This window comes from Rhamphochromis sp. 'chilingali' (assembly GCF_963969265.1).
Source record: "Rhamphochromis sp. 'chilingali' genome assembly, chromosome: 6".
Taxonomy (NCBI): Eukaryota; Metazoa; Chordata; class Actinopteri; order Cichliformes; family Cichlidae; genus Rhamphochromis; species Rhamphochromis sp. 'chilingali'.
In genome coordinates, this window is record NC_137933.1 from 35539647 (window position 1) to 35557568 (window position 17922).

Genomic DNA, 17922 nt, shown 5'->3' on the forward strand with positions numbered 1-17922 from the left:
TCTATTTCATCTGTAAATTGTTTTGTATGGTGAAAAGAACTTAAACTGATAAAAACTCACCCTGTTAAAGCTAAACTCTGTAAGCAGCACTCATTCTGACTGACTCAGCTTTAAAAATTAACCCTGCGGGTGCAATCAAAATATACTGGAGGGCTTCTTAAAACATCTGCCCCTCTCAGCCCTAGATTGATAAATGATGTGCTGCCCAAACTAGTTTAAAGAGTGCATGTGTTTATAAAAACCTCACAGGGTAAAATAAAAAAGGGAAGTCATTGCCAGAAGAAGATCCCCGCACTCATTTTATTGCTCAAAGTTAATAAGTGAGATTGTGATCTGGGCGCATAATCACTCGGGTTTGTCTATCATGTGGCAATTTCACAGACGATTGCACTGAAATTTAACAGGAAGGCGTAAAGAGCAAAATGAATAAATAGCAAGGGGAGTACATTTAAGTATCGAATGAAGAGGAAGGAGAGGAAAAGTTTGCTACGCTGTTTGTGGCATGTGTGCGTGTTTGACAGATGTAGCGGGAGACTGGTGGTAATTTCTCACCTCTTTGTGGGCAGGGTGACAGAGTGGTGAGTGATAGGTGCTGTGGGGGAGGATGGGGGATTGATCATGGTGGGGGGCAGGTATGTGCTAATGAAAGCAGGAAGCACTTTCTCACCAGGAAGCTAATTATTTGAGCACCCTGGGTTCATGTTAATCATAACATTTCGGCTCCAGGAAAAGCAAACAGCTGCAATTAACATTTCATCAACCAAACCAGTTACACTTGGTTCACTGTACACCAGCTTTCAGCAAAATCAGGACACAACTGTAGGACACATTTAAGATTTCTTAAGGTGAAAAAAACAAAACAAAAGTAAGTTTAATAAACTGAAGAAGAGCAGAATATGTCCAACAATAATCCAGTACAAGGAAAAACCAAAACTCAGTGGAATAACTCCAGAAAATAAACCAGGAATCCTACAGGAGCAGACCATAAAGAGAGAAAGTGAAGCAAGTGAAGCAAAGCAACCAGAGACACAAGAAAACATATTATCAAAGTAAAACAGGAAGTAAGGGAGGAAAAAATAGACAAGAAAACACAGGAAGTCCTAGGAAAACATTATTAATTAAATTTAACAAATTGTTAGAAGTAAAGTTCACCTGTTGCAGCTGAGATTGATATTTTTTTTACATGCTGGATGCATTTGCACTCCATAATTTAAAGCAGCAGCAAAACCAAAATACAACATAGGACATAGAATTGACTGGAAGTTGGATATGTTTCAATTAGTCCATGTTGGGTGTGCTGCAGTCATTTCCTGCCCTAATTGAAATATCCACCTGTTTACATCGAGTTACAAACAACACCAGGCTGCCAAAAAAAGACAACACACACACACACACACACACACACACACACACACACACACACACACACACACACACACACACACACGTACACACGTGTTGATCTGCTTAAGAGTCGGCCTGAGCTCTTTGTCCTCTCTGACATTAACACAGGTGCACATGCAGGAAGGGGAGAAAGACTGGAGCAGTTTCTACTTTAACTTGAGTTAAATTCATAATCAAAATTCATAACAAAATTCAACCTTAATGTCGCAACTGCGCAGCTTCAGTCATAGGAGTGACTATTGTACACGTTTTCTCAGCCAGGGCCTTAAAAACTAGCATCTTAAAATAATTATTTCAAATGCTTATATGCTGACCTCTGATCTTTTTTTTCTGCTTCTGTTTTTCTTGCACCTGACGCTCCTAACCGAACATCCATCTTTCCCTCATGAAAATGATCTGTTACCATTAACGGCTCCCTGTTCACTGTGTCTGTACGGTCCTCTGGAAAAAGGAAGTGAAGGAAAGGTGAAAAGTCAGACCTCTGGATTAAAACAGATCTGAACCACAAACAGCCTGGCCATTTTATAAAAACAATAAGTGTGATAACGAATGCTGTCTCACTTGTTTCCAGAGCGCAGAAACTAGATTCAGGTATTTTTCACGACTTACTGCTTCAGTTTGCCTCGTTTCACGAATAGATTAACTTCAGATTTTCATTTTTGGAGGGGCACTTTGAGAACAAACGTTTCGCTTTGTGCGTAAAGTGTTTTTCAGCGTGTTTCAGACTCGGGAGCTGTCCAAGGTCCTGAACCTGCACACGGCTTTTCTGTTCAATGGCCAGCTACACCTACAAGCTTTCAGAAAAATGAAAAACAAGATTACACAGTCTGTGTTATCCTGTTGTTTAATCCTTACATAAAACAACCACTCTTCCCCTGTGACAGAAAACAGGAAACAGCCAAAAGTTCAAACAATTCAGCACAGAGTCGCTACAAACACAACAGAAACACCTCAGCAACATGGTCCTCGTTTCCCCTCAGATATCATCACCTCACAAACAAAAAATAACCTAGCAAATATGACGCATTCTTACAGCTGAGAACTCTGTCACGTCCTGGGACGTATAAACTGCTAAAACCTGAAATCTGGAGAATCATTCAAACTTTAATTATCGCTCTTCTTTTGATTATTCTGTGGGTCAAAATGAGAGGATTAAAAAATCGAATTAAACCGACCTGGTTAAGTTTCTTCGGCTCTTTCTCTTCTTTTTCTTTTGCTGTATGTTTGTACAGGGTGAAGATGTCTGTCCGTCCAGCCGCTCCGTTCAACGGGACTGTCCCCGCCCCCCAACCCCCACGCCCTCCGCTGGATCAGCACCGCCCTCCCCCTTAACTGCCATAGCAAGCGTTAATCTCCGCAGGTCTACTCATCAAACACTTCCTGTTAATGATTCACAAAATAAAACCTGTGAAGGAACTGTGTAGTTACTTTAAGTGAAAACTGTGTATAACGTGACTGGTGTTTGGTCATTAGGAGGTGCATACACAGGAAGTGGTGCTGAAAAAAACTTCCGACATCCCAAGAAATCCAGGACTATTTTTAAAGGTGACAAAGCAACAACACTACAAGTCGGAAATGTCGAAATATACATGTCATACATAGATTATAGCACAGGGTAAATCCACGAAATGCTTTACTCCTGTTATTGGAAGGAAATATAAGTGAATAATACACATTTCCCTAACATTTGTGAAAGATCCCCGGTTTGATTACATGGGAAGACACAAATTCCTTGAGAGTTGCATTAAGAAGGACGTAAGGCATTAGGCACAGGCCAACCAGGCAGTGCTACCTGCTCTCCTATTAGATAAAATATAAGATATATAGCAACACAGCTACTTCTGACAACAATAATAATAATACTAGGTTTGGTTTTAATTTGACAGTCATGCCACCTGTTTTCCTGTCTCATTGACGCCTCTCACAAAATGGCCGCGCCCTCTGACGTCAGCGGTAACGGATAAAAAGGTAGGTCAGCTGCGCGCTGCCCAAAGCCATGTTGGCTGCAAGCTGCTGTCTTTCTGCATTGATATCAGGCAGAGCTGCAGGCTGATCTGCGCAAACTGCAGATTATTGTCTGTGATCTAAATTCACGGTGCTTTAGTCCGACTGTTTACTACTTAGAAAGCAGAGTAACTGACAAAGAAAACTTTTTACTGAAGGAACTCAAATGAAAACAATAATAAATGTGAGAAAGAAAAATCTGACAAATCTGACTTTTTTCAGTGCAGGTGATTAATGCGATTTGAGGGATAGATAAGAGAGCATTCAAAGAAAATGTTATTTATTTATAGAATATTTCTGACATAAATCCAAAAGCGTGTAGTTCAAGTTTTTTTCTATTCTTTTTTTTTTAAAATTGGTATACAGAAAGATTTTCATGGTTACAAGTATGATGATTTTCTTTCCTACCCTAAATATTTTTTTAATAACCTTACATCCCCTTACATGCAATACATTTCCCATCTCCACTGACCATACTTCCTGTCACAAGCATATCTATCCATGTGTGTTTATATGCACACAGAGCCCAAAAAGCCTCTTGAGATTGTCCTCTGTGTGCTCAGCTGTTTGCCCCTGGAGTCCTTGACTTTACATAATCACACAAAATGCTAAAATGCTTGAAAAGACATGGTGCAGGGGCAACACGTCTTCTTTACTAAAAAGGTCTTTTTAGCTGGAGAAATTGCAGAAATTAGAAGCTTGTTGTTCCTTTTTTAAGATGAAAATTTGCTTGTGTGCACTCTCTTTTTGACAGCTTTTATTTATTGTACTTTAACGGATACGTGGCCTTAGATGACTCACATCTGCAGACGCAAACAGCATACATGCAAGACAAACATTAAGCAGGTAAAAGATGAGAGCCATGGTGCCTTGATTATTTCTGTGACTGTGGAGAGATAACACAGGAGAGGTCCTAATGAGCTGGGGAAAGGAGTGTAAGGTAAAGGCTTAGCAGTGATCAGATCATATCATCTTTCTCCTTGTCAATTCCCACACTGTCAAAAAAAAAACGCATTAAAAAAAATTATGTCACTACGCTTTTCCAAGTGTCCTTTGAGCCAATCAGCCCTTAGGTTCTTTTTCTTTAAATTTGTTGTTTTGTCAAGTAAGTCCTTACTGTGCTCCATCAGCAGCATGTGGTGATCCTACACTAGTCCTTGTCATCTCTCCTAGTTTAATGGATTAATGTCCTTATCGCTCTACTGTCTTCTTCCTCATTATTTACTATTAAAACACTAAAACATTCTCCAGAAATCCAGTTGACCCTCGAGGCCTGAAAGCAGCTGATTAGCAGCAGAATGGATCTATGCAGGTGATGGATTGGCTTTCCTCCCTCCCAGTTGATGATCCAATAGCAATAAAGTCAAGAACCCAATAACACTGTGACACCGTGTTGCCACTGATTGAAGCAGTCCTCCTCGAGTGTTTGAAAATGGCTCAGAGTGCAAATTTATGCATAGCACAGAACATCCAGCAAAGAGACATTTCCAAGTGATTACTCTGATGTGTGACAGTTGGGAACTGGCAACTGGCTGTGTCAATTGAATGCATATAATCTGATAAGTATTTAGCTATCATTTACAAAACAGTGACAGGATCCCTGCTGCATAATGTGTTAAGTACTACACGTGTGCTATTGGGACATTTGAATACTGCACTGCACTATTGTTAATCATAAAACCCATGCAGCTACAAAGATATCAACTCATTTTCAGGGTGTATAGTAATCTACACGTGTACCTGAAACTGACCGGCTGAATTTAATGAAACTCAGAGGTGGAGGAGAGGCAAAGGGACAGGTCATTAACTTTTGGATCAGGTCTGAATCCCTTTGTTTATGTGCTATTGTTATGGGGGTTTTTTGTTGTCTTTTCTACCTTTTCGCTTTGAATTACAAACATACTATACTGTGTTGCAACAGTGAACCATGAATTATGCCTAATAGACCTAGAACAAGATTCCAAGTTATCCTCAGGCACATGCTGTTTGACAGCTGAGCAACCACAGCAAACAAGCCGGCTGTGGACAAACATTCTGCTATCAGTGATATTTGGACAATGTTTGTCGCTGGCTTATCAAATACTACAGTCCTGGTACTGATCTCTGTGCAGAAGAACAGATGTTATCTTTGGGAGGAAAGAGCAGTTTTTATTTCACCTAAATCAGCTTCAAATGGAAGTTGGGAACAACTGTAGTTCAGGAGGTAGAGCAGGTAGTCTACTGAGGCTAACCCTAACACCCCACCAACCACCACCTTGGACATAAATGATTGAAATCCTCAGTATCTGTCATTGATGAAGGAAATTGTACAAGTATGACAACCAGATACATTAAAAATGCCAGTATATAATATACAGTGGGGCAAAAAAGTATTTAGTCAGCCACCGATTGTGCAAGTTCCCCCACTTAAAATGATGACAGAGGTCAGTAATTTGCACCAGAGGTACACTTCAACTGTGAGAGACAGAATGTGAAAAAAAAAAATCCATGAATCCACATGGTAGGATTTGTAAAGAATTTATTCGTAAATCAGGGTGGAAAATAAGTATTTGGTCACCTCAAACAAGGAAAATCTCTGGCTCTCACAGACCTGTAACGTCTTCTGTAAGAAGCTTTTCTGTCCCCCATTCGTTACCTGTATGAATGGCACCTGTTTGAACTCATCATCTGTATAAAAGACACCTGTCCACAGCCTCAAACAGTCAGACTCCAAACTCCGCCATGGCCAAGACCAAAGAGCTTTCGAAGGACACCAGGAAAAGTATTGTAGACCTGCACCAGACTGGGAAGAGTGAATCTACAATAGGCAAGCAGCTTGGTGTGAAAAAATCAACTGTGGGAGCAATCATCAGAAAATGGAAGACATACAAGACCACTGATAATCTCCCTCGATCTGGGGCTCCACGCAAGATCTCATCCCGTGGGGTCAAAATGATCATGAGAACGTTGAGCAAAGATCCCAGAACCACACGGGGGGACCTGGTGAATGACCTGCAGAGAGCTGGGACCAAAGTAACAAAGGTCACCATCAGTAACACACTACAACGGCAGGGAATCAAATCCCGCAGTGCCAGACGTGTTCCGCTGCTGAAGCCAGTGCATGTCCAGGCCCGTCTGAAGTTTGCCAGAGAGCACATGGATGATACAGCAGAGGATTGGGAGAATGTCATGTGGTCAGATGAAACCAAAGTAGAACTTTTTGGTATAAACTCAACTCGTCGTGTTTGGAGGAAGAAGAATACTGAGTTGCATCCCAAGAACACCATACCTACTGTGAAGCATGGGGGTGGAAACATCATGCTATGGGGCTGTTTTTCTGCCAAGGGGACAGGACGACTGATCCGTGTTAAGGACAGAATAAATGGGGCCATGTATCGTGAGATTTTGAGCCAAAACCTCCTTCCATCAGTGAGAACTTTGAAGATGAAACGAGGCTGGGTCTCCCAACATGACAATGATCCAAAACACACCGCCCGGGCAACAAAGGAGTGGCTCCGTAAGAAGCATTTGAAAGTCCTGGAGTGGCCTAGCCAGTCTCCAGACCTCAACCCCATAGAAAATCTGTGGCGGGAGTTGAAAGTCCGTGTTGCTCGGCGACAGCCCCAAAACATCACTGCTCTCGAGAAGATCTGCATGGAGGAATGGGCCAAAATACCAGCTACTGTGTGTGTGCAAACCTGGTAAAGACCTATAGTAAACGTTTGACCTCTGTTATTGCCAACAAAGGTTATGTTACAAAGTATTGAGTTGTATTTTTGTTATTGACCAAATACTTATTTTCCACCCTGATTTACGAATAAATTCTTTACAAATCCTACCATGTGAATTCATGGATTTTTTTTTCACATTCTGTCTCTCACAGTTGAAGTGTACCTCTGGTGCAAATTACTGACCTCTGTCATCATTTTAGGTGGGGGAACTTGCACAATCGGTGGCTGACTAAATACTTTTTTGCCCCACTGTAATGTGGGTTAAGAAAGTAGATAGTAGGTTTTTTCTTACTTCATGTGAACATACCACATCAGGCTCTGAAAACACCATCTGAGAAATCTTGACTTCTCACAACACCAGTCCATCTGCACAAGGATTCGCAATCTTTTTTGGGGGGGTTAATCCTCCTTTTAAATGTAGGTTTCCTTCAGATTCATCTGAGCTCACATGTTCAATTTGCACTGATGACTTTCTCGTCATGTGTTCCTGCAGTGCTGTGTTTATGTACAAATTCATGAGGCTTTGCTTTGCCTGTGTCTTTATGTGAGCATAAAGTATGGACGAGTGATATTTCCTATGTGCAGGCAGCTGAGATGGAATAGTCCCAGAGGGAGGGCAGAAAGCTGAAGCACCAGTCAGAGAGGATCATGGTATCACATCTGTCTGAACATGTCATCGATCCAGGTAATGGAGCTGCTCCGCTTTCCTCTCAACAACCCTCTGTTATTATGCAGCAGCTACAGATGGACTCATTGCAAAAAATGCAAACGATAAAGAAAATAAGAAATGAAAGGCGGGGTATGCTGCTAGCATGTTCAGCGGGGGATAGCTGGTATATCAGAGGAATAAATAAGGAAAATAAAAGTCTGACTCAGGAGTTAAGCAAAGCTCCCCTGGCATGCTTGGCTCGAGGCTAACTGGCACAAGACCTTCCTGTTGGCCGGATGTTTTTTATATCCCACATAATGGGGAGCCAAAGAGCTCGACTCTCCTGACCTACTGACACAAACAACTGTTAAAGCCAAGCAGCTGAACTTTAACTCTAACAAAAAAAGAAAAAAACATGCACTCTTAGTTGTGAAATGCAAAGAGAGGGAAAACAGAAGATTTGAACGTGTTCATGTTTGAAAACTTTCAAGTGGAAAGTGTTTTGGGTGATCTGGGCAGCAATTTCAATCATCTGTAAGGCATCAGTCACATGAAAGAGAACAAAAAATAAATAAAATCTAAACCTGTGTCGTTTTATAGACTGAAGTCTTCCACTACAAACGAAACTAAGAAACAAACTAAGTGAAGTGCTTTATTACAAATAACAATTCTCATTCTCGTATCTTCTCCTAGTGTCTGTTTTTCACTTTTACTTGTTAGCTTAGTTCAAATTACGTAATTAGTTTAGGGAGGGAGGTTCTGGGTTCTGGCGATTGTGTGGCTGACCCAAGGCTACTTCTTTCTATTTCTTTTTCCCAGATCTCCAGACCTGTGAGTTATTGTTGTAAAGGAGAACGGCATGGTGGTGCAGAGGTTGGTGCTTACATGGGTACAGTCAAAAGGCGACTACGGCATGTTTTCTGTTGTGGCTTTAACAACATATTGTAAGACTGACATGATTCTCACAAGCTTCAGACCTGAGTCACATTAAAAGCTGTGTTTTCTCAGACATTTCAGAACTTTATGTAATGGATCTGATAATAGATGCTTCTGTCCTCTCTGCAGTTTTCTTTATGGACAACTGTTATGATGAACTCTCTTTTGTAAGAAAAACACAAATTCAAAGTCAAACATCAGTCAATATTTACTGCCAAACAAAACAAATGATAAATTAGAACTGTACAATATGGTAATAAACATTACACACACACACACATATCAGTTCAACAAGAGAAACACACAGCGCTGCTTGTGTTTAAATCTCTCTTTTTCTTCAGGCAGACAGTCTGTGTCCTTTAAACCCTAAAAAGTGTGAAAATCTGACTTTTTGGTTTGTGTATTTTTTTTTTTTAAACACAGAGTGTGTTATTATAATTCTTGTTATGACAAAAAGACATTGCTGTTAACATATAAAACGGTCAAATCTTAAAAGCTGATATAGAATATAACAAACTTTCTCATAACCTGTCAAATAAATGCGAGTTAGAGGTGTCACGATTACATGTATTGAAAATCCTGATATTTAAAAATGAAATGTAAATATTGTGTCAATGCACAATATGAAAAAACTTTGTTTTGTATGCTTTTGTAGGGTTAAGCATCATAGCATCTCTCGCCATGTCTACGAATTTTGAGTTTAATTAACTGGCCAATAAACAAAGTTAATGAATCTGACTGAAAGCATAAGTACAGAAGTTTCTTTTTCAACCACTCATATTACAATATTATAATGATGAAGTTTAAGTCTGATATCGTGACAGCCCTAACATGAATCCTTGGCTCATTGTCTTTAGTAGGTCTTAGAGTTCACAAAAACTGTGACTAAGAACATGACTTCATGCAGTATGTTGTCTCAAATGTAGATTTTCTATTTTAGACATTCACTTTAATTTCTTCTGAAATTAACACACATCAAACTGATAAACATTCTTTGAACTCACAAACCTTCAAATATTCTTCGGTTATCATAAAAACAAAAGCATGCTACAAATGTTAACACCTCAAAGATCACTCTGCAATCAATGAGTCTGCTGCAAAAAGCTTCAGTGGAAAAAAACATCTTATTCCACAAAGATGAAAGTGTTTGTTCTTAAAAGTGCCCAGTTATGAGTGGGTAGTTACCATTTAATGAGCACTACTGTGCACTGCTGCTGACCTCCCCCCCACACAAACAGGAATGCAAAGCTCTGAAATGTTGAGCTTTGTGTTCATCATCTGACCTACCAAACATCTGCATACGCTGCTTCTGTCAGGTTCTTTATCAAGTAGCGAGCCACAGACATTCAAGATCCACAGCTGATGTTATATGTCAGTGTGTGAGTGGGGGAGGGGAGAGAGAAGGAAATGAGATCACCCCTGGAGGTCAAAGGTTCGGAGGCAGTGACTGGAGCAGCAGTAGGCTACGAAACTCACAGTGGTCCTGAACAGGAGAGGAGAAGGACGTAAGTATGCATGTTAAATCCTTCTTCAGGGGGAAACTAAAAAAGACGGTGTGTTTGCCTGACCTGCGGTGCACTCCTGCCAGGGCGGTGTCACGGAGGGGGAAGAGTTTGGGGTAGATGATCGTGAACATGGCTTGGCTGCATCGGTGACAGTGACCGAGGGGGAACTGCAACAGATCCCGCAGGCTCTTTGGGAGGGTGATGGGAGGCAGCAAGCTGAGCTCTAAAAACAGCAGTAAACAAAAAAGGTGCCGTTAAAGTTTGAAATTATTAAATTATAACCAGCAGGTGTTTTCTAACTTAAGAGTGAACAGTGTCTGCTCACCTGTTGGGCGGCGGTGGTAGATGCGGTGCAGCGTCCTCATAGCCAGCTCCTCCAGGGGAACAACATGTTCTGTCTCTGAGCCCACCACCTTCACTTCAGCTGGCAGGCCAACCAAGGCTTCACTTAATTCCTCACCCAGCATTTCACCAAGTCCACCCTCCAGCGCTTGAGCAGATAAGCCACATCTGCAGGACAACAACACACACAAACACAAGTATGCAGCCCATTAAGTCTGCAGTTGTATTTAGTAAAGATGCTACAAACCACCTTTATTTTATACAAGACGTATATCAGTATCCTCCCCTCACATGTGCAGATCTTAAGATGATATGTTAAGACAGTTTCACCACTATGCAGAGGATAATACTTACCACCTCGCTCTTGTCCCAACCAGCCACATTCTATATACATTTAGTATTTACACTTTTCCAACAGTCTGTGGGCTAAATACCAGTTAATTTTCTGGCTAACTTATATCCAACATCATGGAATTGCATTTCTTTTTCACTCTGCTTATCAGCAATGACCTTTATCAGTTGTCTTAAACTGTATCTGTTGAGCTGTTGGGATGGTGTATTACCCGCTGCAGCCGATAACTTTGTTGTACAAGTAGGACGGTAGTCCTTTCAGGTCCACGTTGTTGTCAACAAACACAAACTGCATCTCCCGTGATCTGCCCAGATCTGAAACACACAAAGATTTCAACACCACCTCGCTCATTTTATTGTCACCACTAGAGCAAATAACGGAGGGACAGAGAAGAGGATTCACCGACCCAGTGGTAGGAAAGTCAGCCGGTTAGCTGCCATAGAGAGCTGGTTAAGGCGGTGGAGCCAGCAGAGCTGCCGGGGAACGTGGCTCAGCAGGTTGTGGTCCGCTGTCAGATTCTGTAGTGAGAGACAGCGATGCAGTCGGTCCGGTAGAGACATCAGCTGATTCATCGACACGTCAAGCGTCTCCAAGTCCTGCAGATCACCAATCTCTGCAGGTGTCACAAATATGTGAGAGACGTAAATCTCAGATAAAGCTGCAAAACTTTATTATTTGAATGAAAAAAAGAAAAAAGAAAATCCCAGTTTTGTCAAACTTTTATCAGAAATTTGATTTGTATTTGTTGTTCCTCGCTGGATGCCTTAAAACCAAAGGGTTTCCAAACATCTCAACTAGACATAACATCTTTGTTGACAGGTCTTTTTTTCATCATCTTGGCTAAAGCTGATGTAAGCCCATTATACCCTCCTCTTAGAAGGAGGCAGGAGCCTGTGGGATTTCTAAAGCAAAACGAGAGCATCACTGCAAAAAGAACAGCAGCACAGTCAAATGATTATATTATTTTCGAACCACAGCTGTAACTGAATATACTCTCTGGTTTTGGTTAAGTATACTTTGATATAGGGCTGGAAGCACTGTTTCTCATCACTACTATTTTTATTTTGCACACACTGTCTCATAGTTAGGATGAAATTCAGTCAACAGAAATTGTGAGACTCGAAAAAGAAATTGTTGGTGTTGTCACTAAGTTCAGGAAACATTCCTGGTAAATCAAGAACCATGGCAAAAAGAAAACAGGCGTTACTGAGAATTTGACTATGGGCACAACAAATAATAATCTAATGGTTTCAAGTTATTGACAAAATCCACGGAAGGTAACTATTTTTATTTATTTTAAAGTATATGAAATTGCACAACCTCCCTTCAGCTTCAGCTACACTACTTACATGCGCCTCGATAATCTGTGTTTAAAAAAAAATTAAAACAACTTTTCTCTCAGGTAGAGCTCTGCTGCTCTCTGCTGGCAATTAAAATATTTACAAGTCGGGAAAACCAAACACGCTGGGAAAAAAAGCAACAGTTCAAAGTGATTTTATGCCAAACATGAAATATAAGTCTTACTCTTACAGAGAAATTGCTGAAGCAGGTAAAAGCATTACCAATACACGTATGTTGTACATGTTTTGCTCTTTTTTTGTAATATTTCAGAGTAAACGATTTTATTCCACTAGTGTTTTGTTTTGAAGCTTTTATGTAAGACAAGTGACAATCAAGAGTTCAAACATGAATACATTAGCCAATCGTGTTGTTGCACTGACACGAGTACAGAGTAGAATTTTATGACAGTTTCCAGCGGACATCCTCCTTCTCTGTGCTCATAAAGACACAGCTAAGCACAGTTTTTTTTAAGCTTTTCTTGGTTTTCTATAATGTGAATAAGCACATTTTGTTCAATGATCTCATTTAATTAGGTCCTAATGATATAAAAATGTTGCCAATGCATAGTGTAAGTATAACGTTTGTTGTGGGGGAGGGGCAGGGGTTAAATTCTGGTTTGTATCAGATTTCGCAAACATTAAGCATTCAGTTTGTGCTGCTGCAGTGTATGGTTGGCACAAAATCAGAAGGAACATCTGGACTTGCTCCAAGACAAACCACTGGTCTAGGTAGCTGTACTTAAACCGATGCCCCTGAATAAAGGACTCAGGCTAATATAAGATAATGTAAAATAATTTAAGCCTCTAAAAGGAAATCTAAAAACAAGACAGACAACTGTTGTGTCTTACCTGGAGGAAGGCATTTGAGCTGGTTATTGGACAGTCTCAGGTGCCGCAAAGACCTCAATCTGCCGATCTCTGGACAGAGAACCTGCAGGGCATTATTGCTCAGGTCTAACGACTGCAGTCTGGCCAAGTTTCCAATAGCTGGGAATGAAACCAATCTTAATATTCAAACAAGTGAATTAAACACTGTTATTAATATTATTGTACTGGACAATGTGCTTACCCTCGGGAATAATGACCAAATTGTTTGAGTGCAAATACCTGAAATGTACAAGCAGACAAGTAAGACAATTACAGCTCTGGTGTTTGCTGCTGAAAACACCTAAATGTGAGAGACAGTTAATCTCATTTAGTGATGCAACATCTGGTGGTTAACTTCACTAGAAACCTCTTGATAAACACAAAACACACCATCAATCTCCGACAGCATGTGTCAACTCTCTGTTGTCATCATTTATAAAACAAAACTTAGTTTAGCAAAATACTTACAGTTCAATGAGATTTGGGAGCTTTTGAGCAAGATTGTCAGGCTGATAAAGACAGAGCAAAAGCAGAAGTAGTTAGAAATTTTCTTTGGGTTTCATAAGTGTCTCATATGGTAAAATGAAAATGCACTGTGTGGATACCAGTGTAGTGAGTGAGTTTCTCTTCATGTAAAGTCTCTCCAGAAACTGCAGGCCTTCATCTTTCAGCAGCTCCACGGGGAAAATGTTCAGGTTTTTGTAGTTAAGAAACAGGTTTTTGTGGCGCTCCTGCTTGGCCATGAATATGGTCTCATGAAGTTCGGTTGCCATTGCTAAGGAGACCTCTCGTCCTCCGGTGGAGGAGCCCTGGCAGTGCCTCCTACCTCTATGGCATCACTGGATCCTGACAGACAAACACATGAGCAGACGTCCTGACAGATATTCCAAGCTGCAATGGCGACATGAGGTGGACCCAGACCACATTAACAGGGGGTTTTCGTGTGATGTGCAACTACAGTTAATGGCTCACGGTTGCATAAAGTAGGAACCTGTTAGTTCATTTAATATTAGACAAAATTAGACGCCAAATGACACACAAGAAAACATAATAAGTAGTAATATCTGTTGTTTTAAACTATTAGCATGACAGCTAACAGGCTGCTACTGTCCAATAACATGAAAACTGTAGTTTACCTCAGCTTTGCAGGGCCATTTTAATCCCCTTTAAACCTCACATATACTCATAACCAGCTTAATGCGCCATATACGATGTCAAAGGTAAACTACCCGTTAACTAGCAAATGGTTGCTAAACAACAACAACCAACCACGGCCAGACGTCAAGGCTAACTCCTTCTTCGTCGTCTTCTTCCTGTGGGGAAGTTTTCGGCGGACTAGACGGAGCGAAGGGGCGTTACTGCCCGCTTCAGGTCATTCGTGTATTTCTATTTCCGTTTTCTCGCGAGATGACACAAAAAGAATGGGCTCTATGGAACTGTAGTCCAAACATGTAAATATTTCAGGATAAACATTTTTGTTCTCAAGTTATTAGTACATTGAAGATATAATAGATATAATATATATGAATTGTAGCTTATACCGACTTGTATATGAGGCTGAACACTAAAGAAGGAGAAAAAGACTTTTGAGACTGTTGGTGGAAAAGTATAGAGAAGGTTGCACTGCGTCTTTGTGGATCGAGAGAAAGCATATGATAGGGTGCTAAGACAGAAACAGTGGTACTACACGAGGTTATCAGGAGTGGCAGAGAAGTATGTGAGAGGGTTGCAGTACATAAATGAGGACAGGAAGACAGCTATGAGGTATAGGTGTGAATGAGAGGGACACAGCTGTAATGGTGAAACTGCAAGGAGCAGAGAAAGTGAAAGCTGATGACTTTAAATACTTGGGGTAAACCGTCCAAAGCAATGGTCTGTGCACAAGAAAGGTAAAGGAGAGTGCAGGTAGGGCAGAGTGGATGGAGAGGAATATCAGGGGTGATTTTTTATCAGGGCTGGACTGGGACAAAAAATCGGCAGAGGCATTTTGACTAGAGACCGCCCCACGAGGTATTATAGGAAAAGCCATAAAGCCTTTGAATGAAAAGAAACGCTGTTGTGACAGTAATGTACACTGTCTTGTTGGTATGTATGTATGAATTCTATACATTTTACACCAGATAAAAACTTTGGTTGTAAGATTCAGATAATTATTTATCAAAAGCTAGACATTTTAAATGAGAATAAGAAAGAAAAGTATTTCTTTGTGCCCCCCTTTCCTTGTCCCCTACTGGCTACCCTGGCAAAACCTTGCTAGACCCGCCCCTGCACAGTTACCAGCTGTCAGCTACTTAGAAAATGATTTATTTTGTTATTTGTCTCTCAGAAACAGTTCATAACTTTCCTTCAACTCCTTCATGTCACCTAAAAGGTAAACCTGTTTCTCCATCACCTGTTCAGCTCTGATGATTCACTAAGGACATCTCCTGGTTTCATCTTCATGTTTCCCTCTCACCACATATCCAAACAGATATCATGACCAGCAGCTTTTACAGCTGTGGCTCCAGCAAACATCCGCTGAAACTAGAAAGTAATATTAAATAAATTCTAACATCAGCTGATCAAGCTTAAACGTGCTGCTGTTGTTTAGCGCGACATCTGCTGGTTTCCTCTTTCTGGCGCAAAGTGGGTGATAAACAAACAAGAGAGATGAGACTTGCTTCAGAAAAGCCAATTAGCTGATCATTGATCAGTTCCATGATTGAAGTAGCAACAGGAGAGGGAGGGGGGGAGAATGAGAGAAGAAGAGGCAGTTGTGCAGCAAAGACACAGAATAACTCCAGCTTTGTGTCTTTTTTTCATTCTAGCTGAAGTACAGATCAAATCGCGTCCCTTTTAACCTCAATACGGATACCTCAATACCATTTTCTTCTGTTTGCCTTTGATAAGACTGCTTTGAGAGCCGTTACTCAAGCAAGGAGGAGGATGCATCCAACCTCCTTGGCTGTAATTGGTCCAGCCCAGAGTCAACTGTTACCAATTGGCCAATCCCCCACCTTTCATTGTTTATACCGTTACAAAAACAAACAAACAAACAAACATTGGCCCATAAAAACAAAAATTCACCATCCAGTCCAGCTGTTCCTCAGAGGGACATATCTGAATTAATACTAATAAATGGGACTGATAAATTCTTACTTTGTGGGTTCCCTTCACACAACTAAAAGAAAGTAATAATAAGTAAAACAGTGCTTTGTAAATCTTGTAGCTTATATGTGGGTGTTAACAGAATTTAAAGTGAAAGTAGTTGCAACACTGTCACAGTGATAATATATATGGAGTATGCAATATTAAGGTGTATATGCAGAGATCTGTACAAAAATTGCAAATTTACAGGTTAGGGGTAAATACAGTTCTATTATGTAGTGTATACCTGTGCAGGAACACAGTCATAGGTGAAGAAGGTGTACAGGAGTGGACTGAGCACACAGCCTTGGGGAGTCCCTGTGCTCACTATCTTTGTACCTGTTGTCCTGATACCAACTCTGACTGACGGGGGTGTCAGTTCAAGAGTGAAGAGCTTTTCCACCAGTCTGCTTGGGATGACGGTGTTGAATGCTGAGCTGTAGTCTATAAACAGCATTTGAACATAGGTGTCCTTATTTTTGAGGTGTGAAAGGGGCTGTGTGGATGGCTGCATTAACTGCGTCCTCAGTAGTACGATTGCGCTGATATGCAAATTGCAGAGGGTCTAATGTATCCGGGATGTCTGCTTTGATATGGGACATGACTATCTTCTCAAAACAGTTCATTACAATTGAAGTGAGTGCGATGGGGCGATAGTCATTCAATCAGGTTATGTTGTTTTTCTTGGGGAGGGACACTATAGTGGTAGACATGAAGCATGTGGGCACAGCTGATTGGGTGAGGGACAAGTTGAAAATGTCTGTAAACACCTCAGCCAGCTCTGAAGAGCACACCCTCAAAGTCAGTCACTGTCGCGGGTTAATCCTCCTCAGAACCTTGCATACCTCAGTCGAAGTCACAGTGAGTGAAGAGCTCTGTGCTGCCCCTGCTGGTAGAATCCCTCTGTATCGGTTGGTGTTGAGAGTGTCGAAGCGAGCGTAGAACTCAGCTCATCTGGTAGCGTGTTGCAGCTGGAAATCACTAATGTGTTGCAGGCCCTGCCACATGTGTCAGGAGTCTGAATTGTTGTAGTGTCCTTCCAGCTTCAGACTGTTCTGCCACTTGGCTTCCCTGATGGATCTGCGCAGGTCATATCTGGCCTTTTTGTAGCCCTCTGCGGCACCAGAGGCAAATGCAGTGGAGCGTGCATGCAGCATGGAACATACCTCAGAGTTCAACCGTGTTTTCTGATTTTGGATAGGTTTTGTATCGCTTGGTGGGGACAATATTGTCAATGCATGTGCTGATGCAGCTGGTGACCACTGATGCATATTCCTCTAAATTCACAGAACCGTCCTCTCTTATGGCAGCAGTCTTAAACACACCCCAGTTTGTAGCTTCAGCAGAGAGACGGTGAAATCCTGATCCTAAAACAGGAGAAGGACAGTCTGTCTTTCCCAAAATGGATCTATCCCCAAATTACCTGAAAAATCTAGACAAGGCCATTCTCAAGGATCTTTTCAAAACACATAACTGCAAGGAAAAACGTTTGACTTTTAATCTGAGAGAACAGCTTGATAACATTACTGTCCCAACCTTCACCAAACACCTGTTGGCTTTACCAAAAAGACTACTCAGTGTCTCTGAAAACAGGGAAGAGTACAAGGAAGTTGTGAAAAATTTCACTAAAGATCTGGTAATGCACGCTATGGCTGAAGGAAATGAGACGGCAACATGGCATCCAGAT

At 41.1% G+C, this 17922-nt stretch overlaps 2 protein-coding genes across 3 annotated transcripts in view; both read right to left on the reverse strand.

Moving 5' to 3' along the window:
- The window catches only part of LOC308398521 (synaptosomal-associated protein 25-A-like), a 41330-nt gene extending 38652 nt beyond the window's left edge, over positions 1-2678 (reverse strand). Inside the window, exon 1 of the mRNA XM_080885189.1 lies at positions 2580-2678. The gene's annotated coding sequence lies outside the window, so the exon portion shown is untranslated. The remainder of the gene's footprint in view (positions 1-2579) is intronic.
- A 6208-nt stretch (positions 2679-8886) lies between these two features.
- Positions 8887-14437, reverse strand: lrrc28 (leucine rich repeat containing 28). Of its 2 annotated transcripts, none has more exons than XM_080885505.1 (10): positions 14379-14437; positions 13715-13955; positions 13578-13618; positions 13312-13349; positions 13092-13229; positions 11309-11515; positions 11114-11216; positions 10534-10718; positions 10272-10431; positions 8887-10186 (listed from the first exon to the last, which is right to left on the reverse strand). In XM_080885505.1, exons 2-10 carry the CDS (start codon positions 13880-13882, stop codon positions 10117-10119), a joined length of 1110 nt encoding a protein of 369 aa, XP_080741631.1. In that variant the 5' UTR covers positions 13883-13955; positions 14379-14437; the 3' UTR covers positions 8887-10116. The 2 variants fall into 2 exon arrangements, with proteins under 2 accessions (XP_080741631.1, XP_080741630.1); XM_080885504.1 differs by having other exon boundaries at positions 14246-14429.
- Positions 14438-17922: the final 3485 nt, after the last annotated feature.

Excerpts from the sequence above, each read along its gene's own strand:
- lrrc28 (XM_080885505.1), bottom strand. The coding sequence starts at position 13,882 with ATGGCAACCGAACTTCATGAGACCATATTCATGGCCAAGCAGGAGCGC. Across the intron at positions 11,217-11,308 it reads GCTGACTTTCCTACCACTGG|ATCTGGGCAGATCACGGGAG; the intron begins GTCGGTGAATCC and ends TGTGTGTTTCAG. Across the intron at positions 10,187-10,271 it reads CTGGCAGGAGTGCACCGCAG|GACCACTGTGAGTTTCGTAG; the intron begins GTCAGGCAAACA and ends TCTCCTGTTCAG.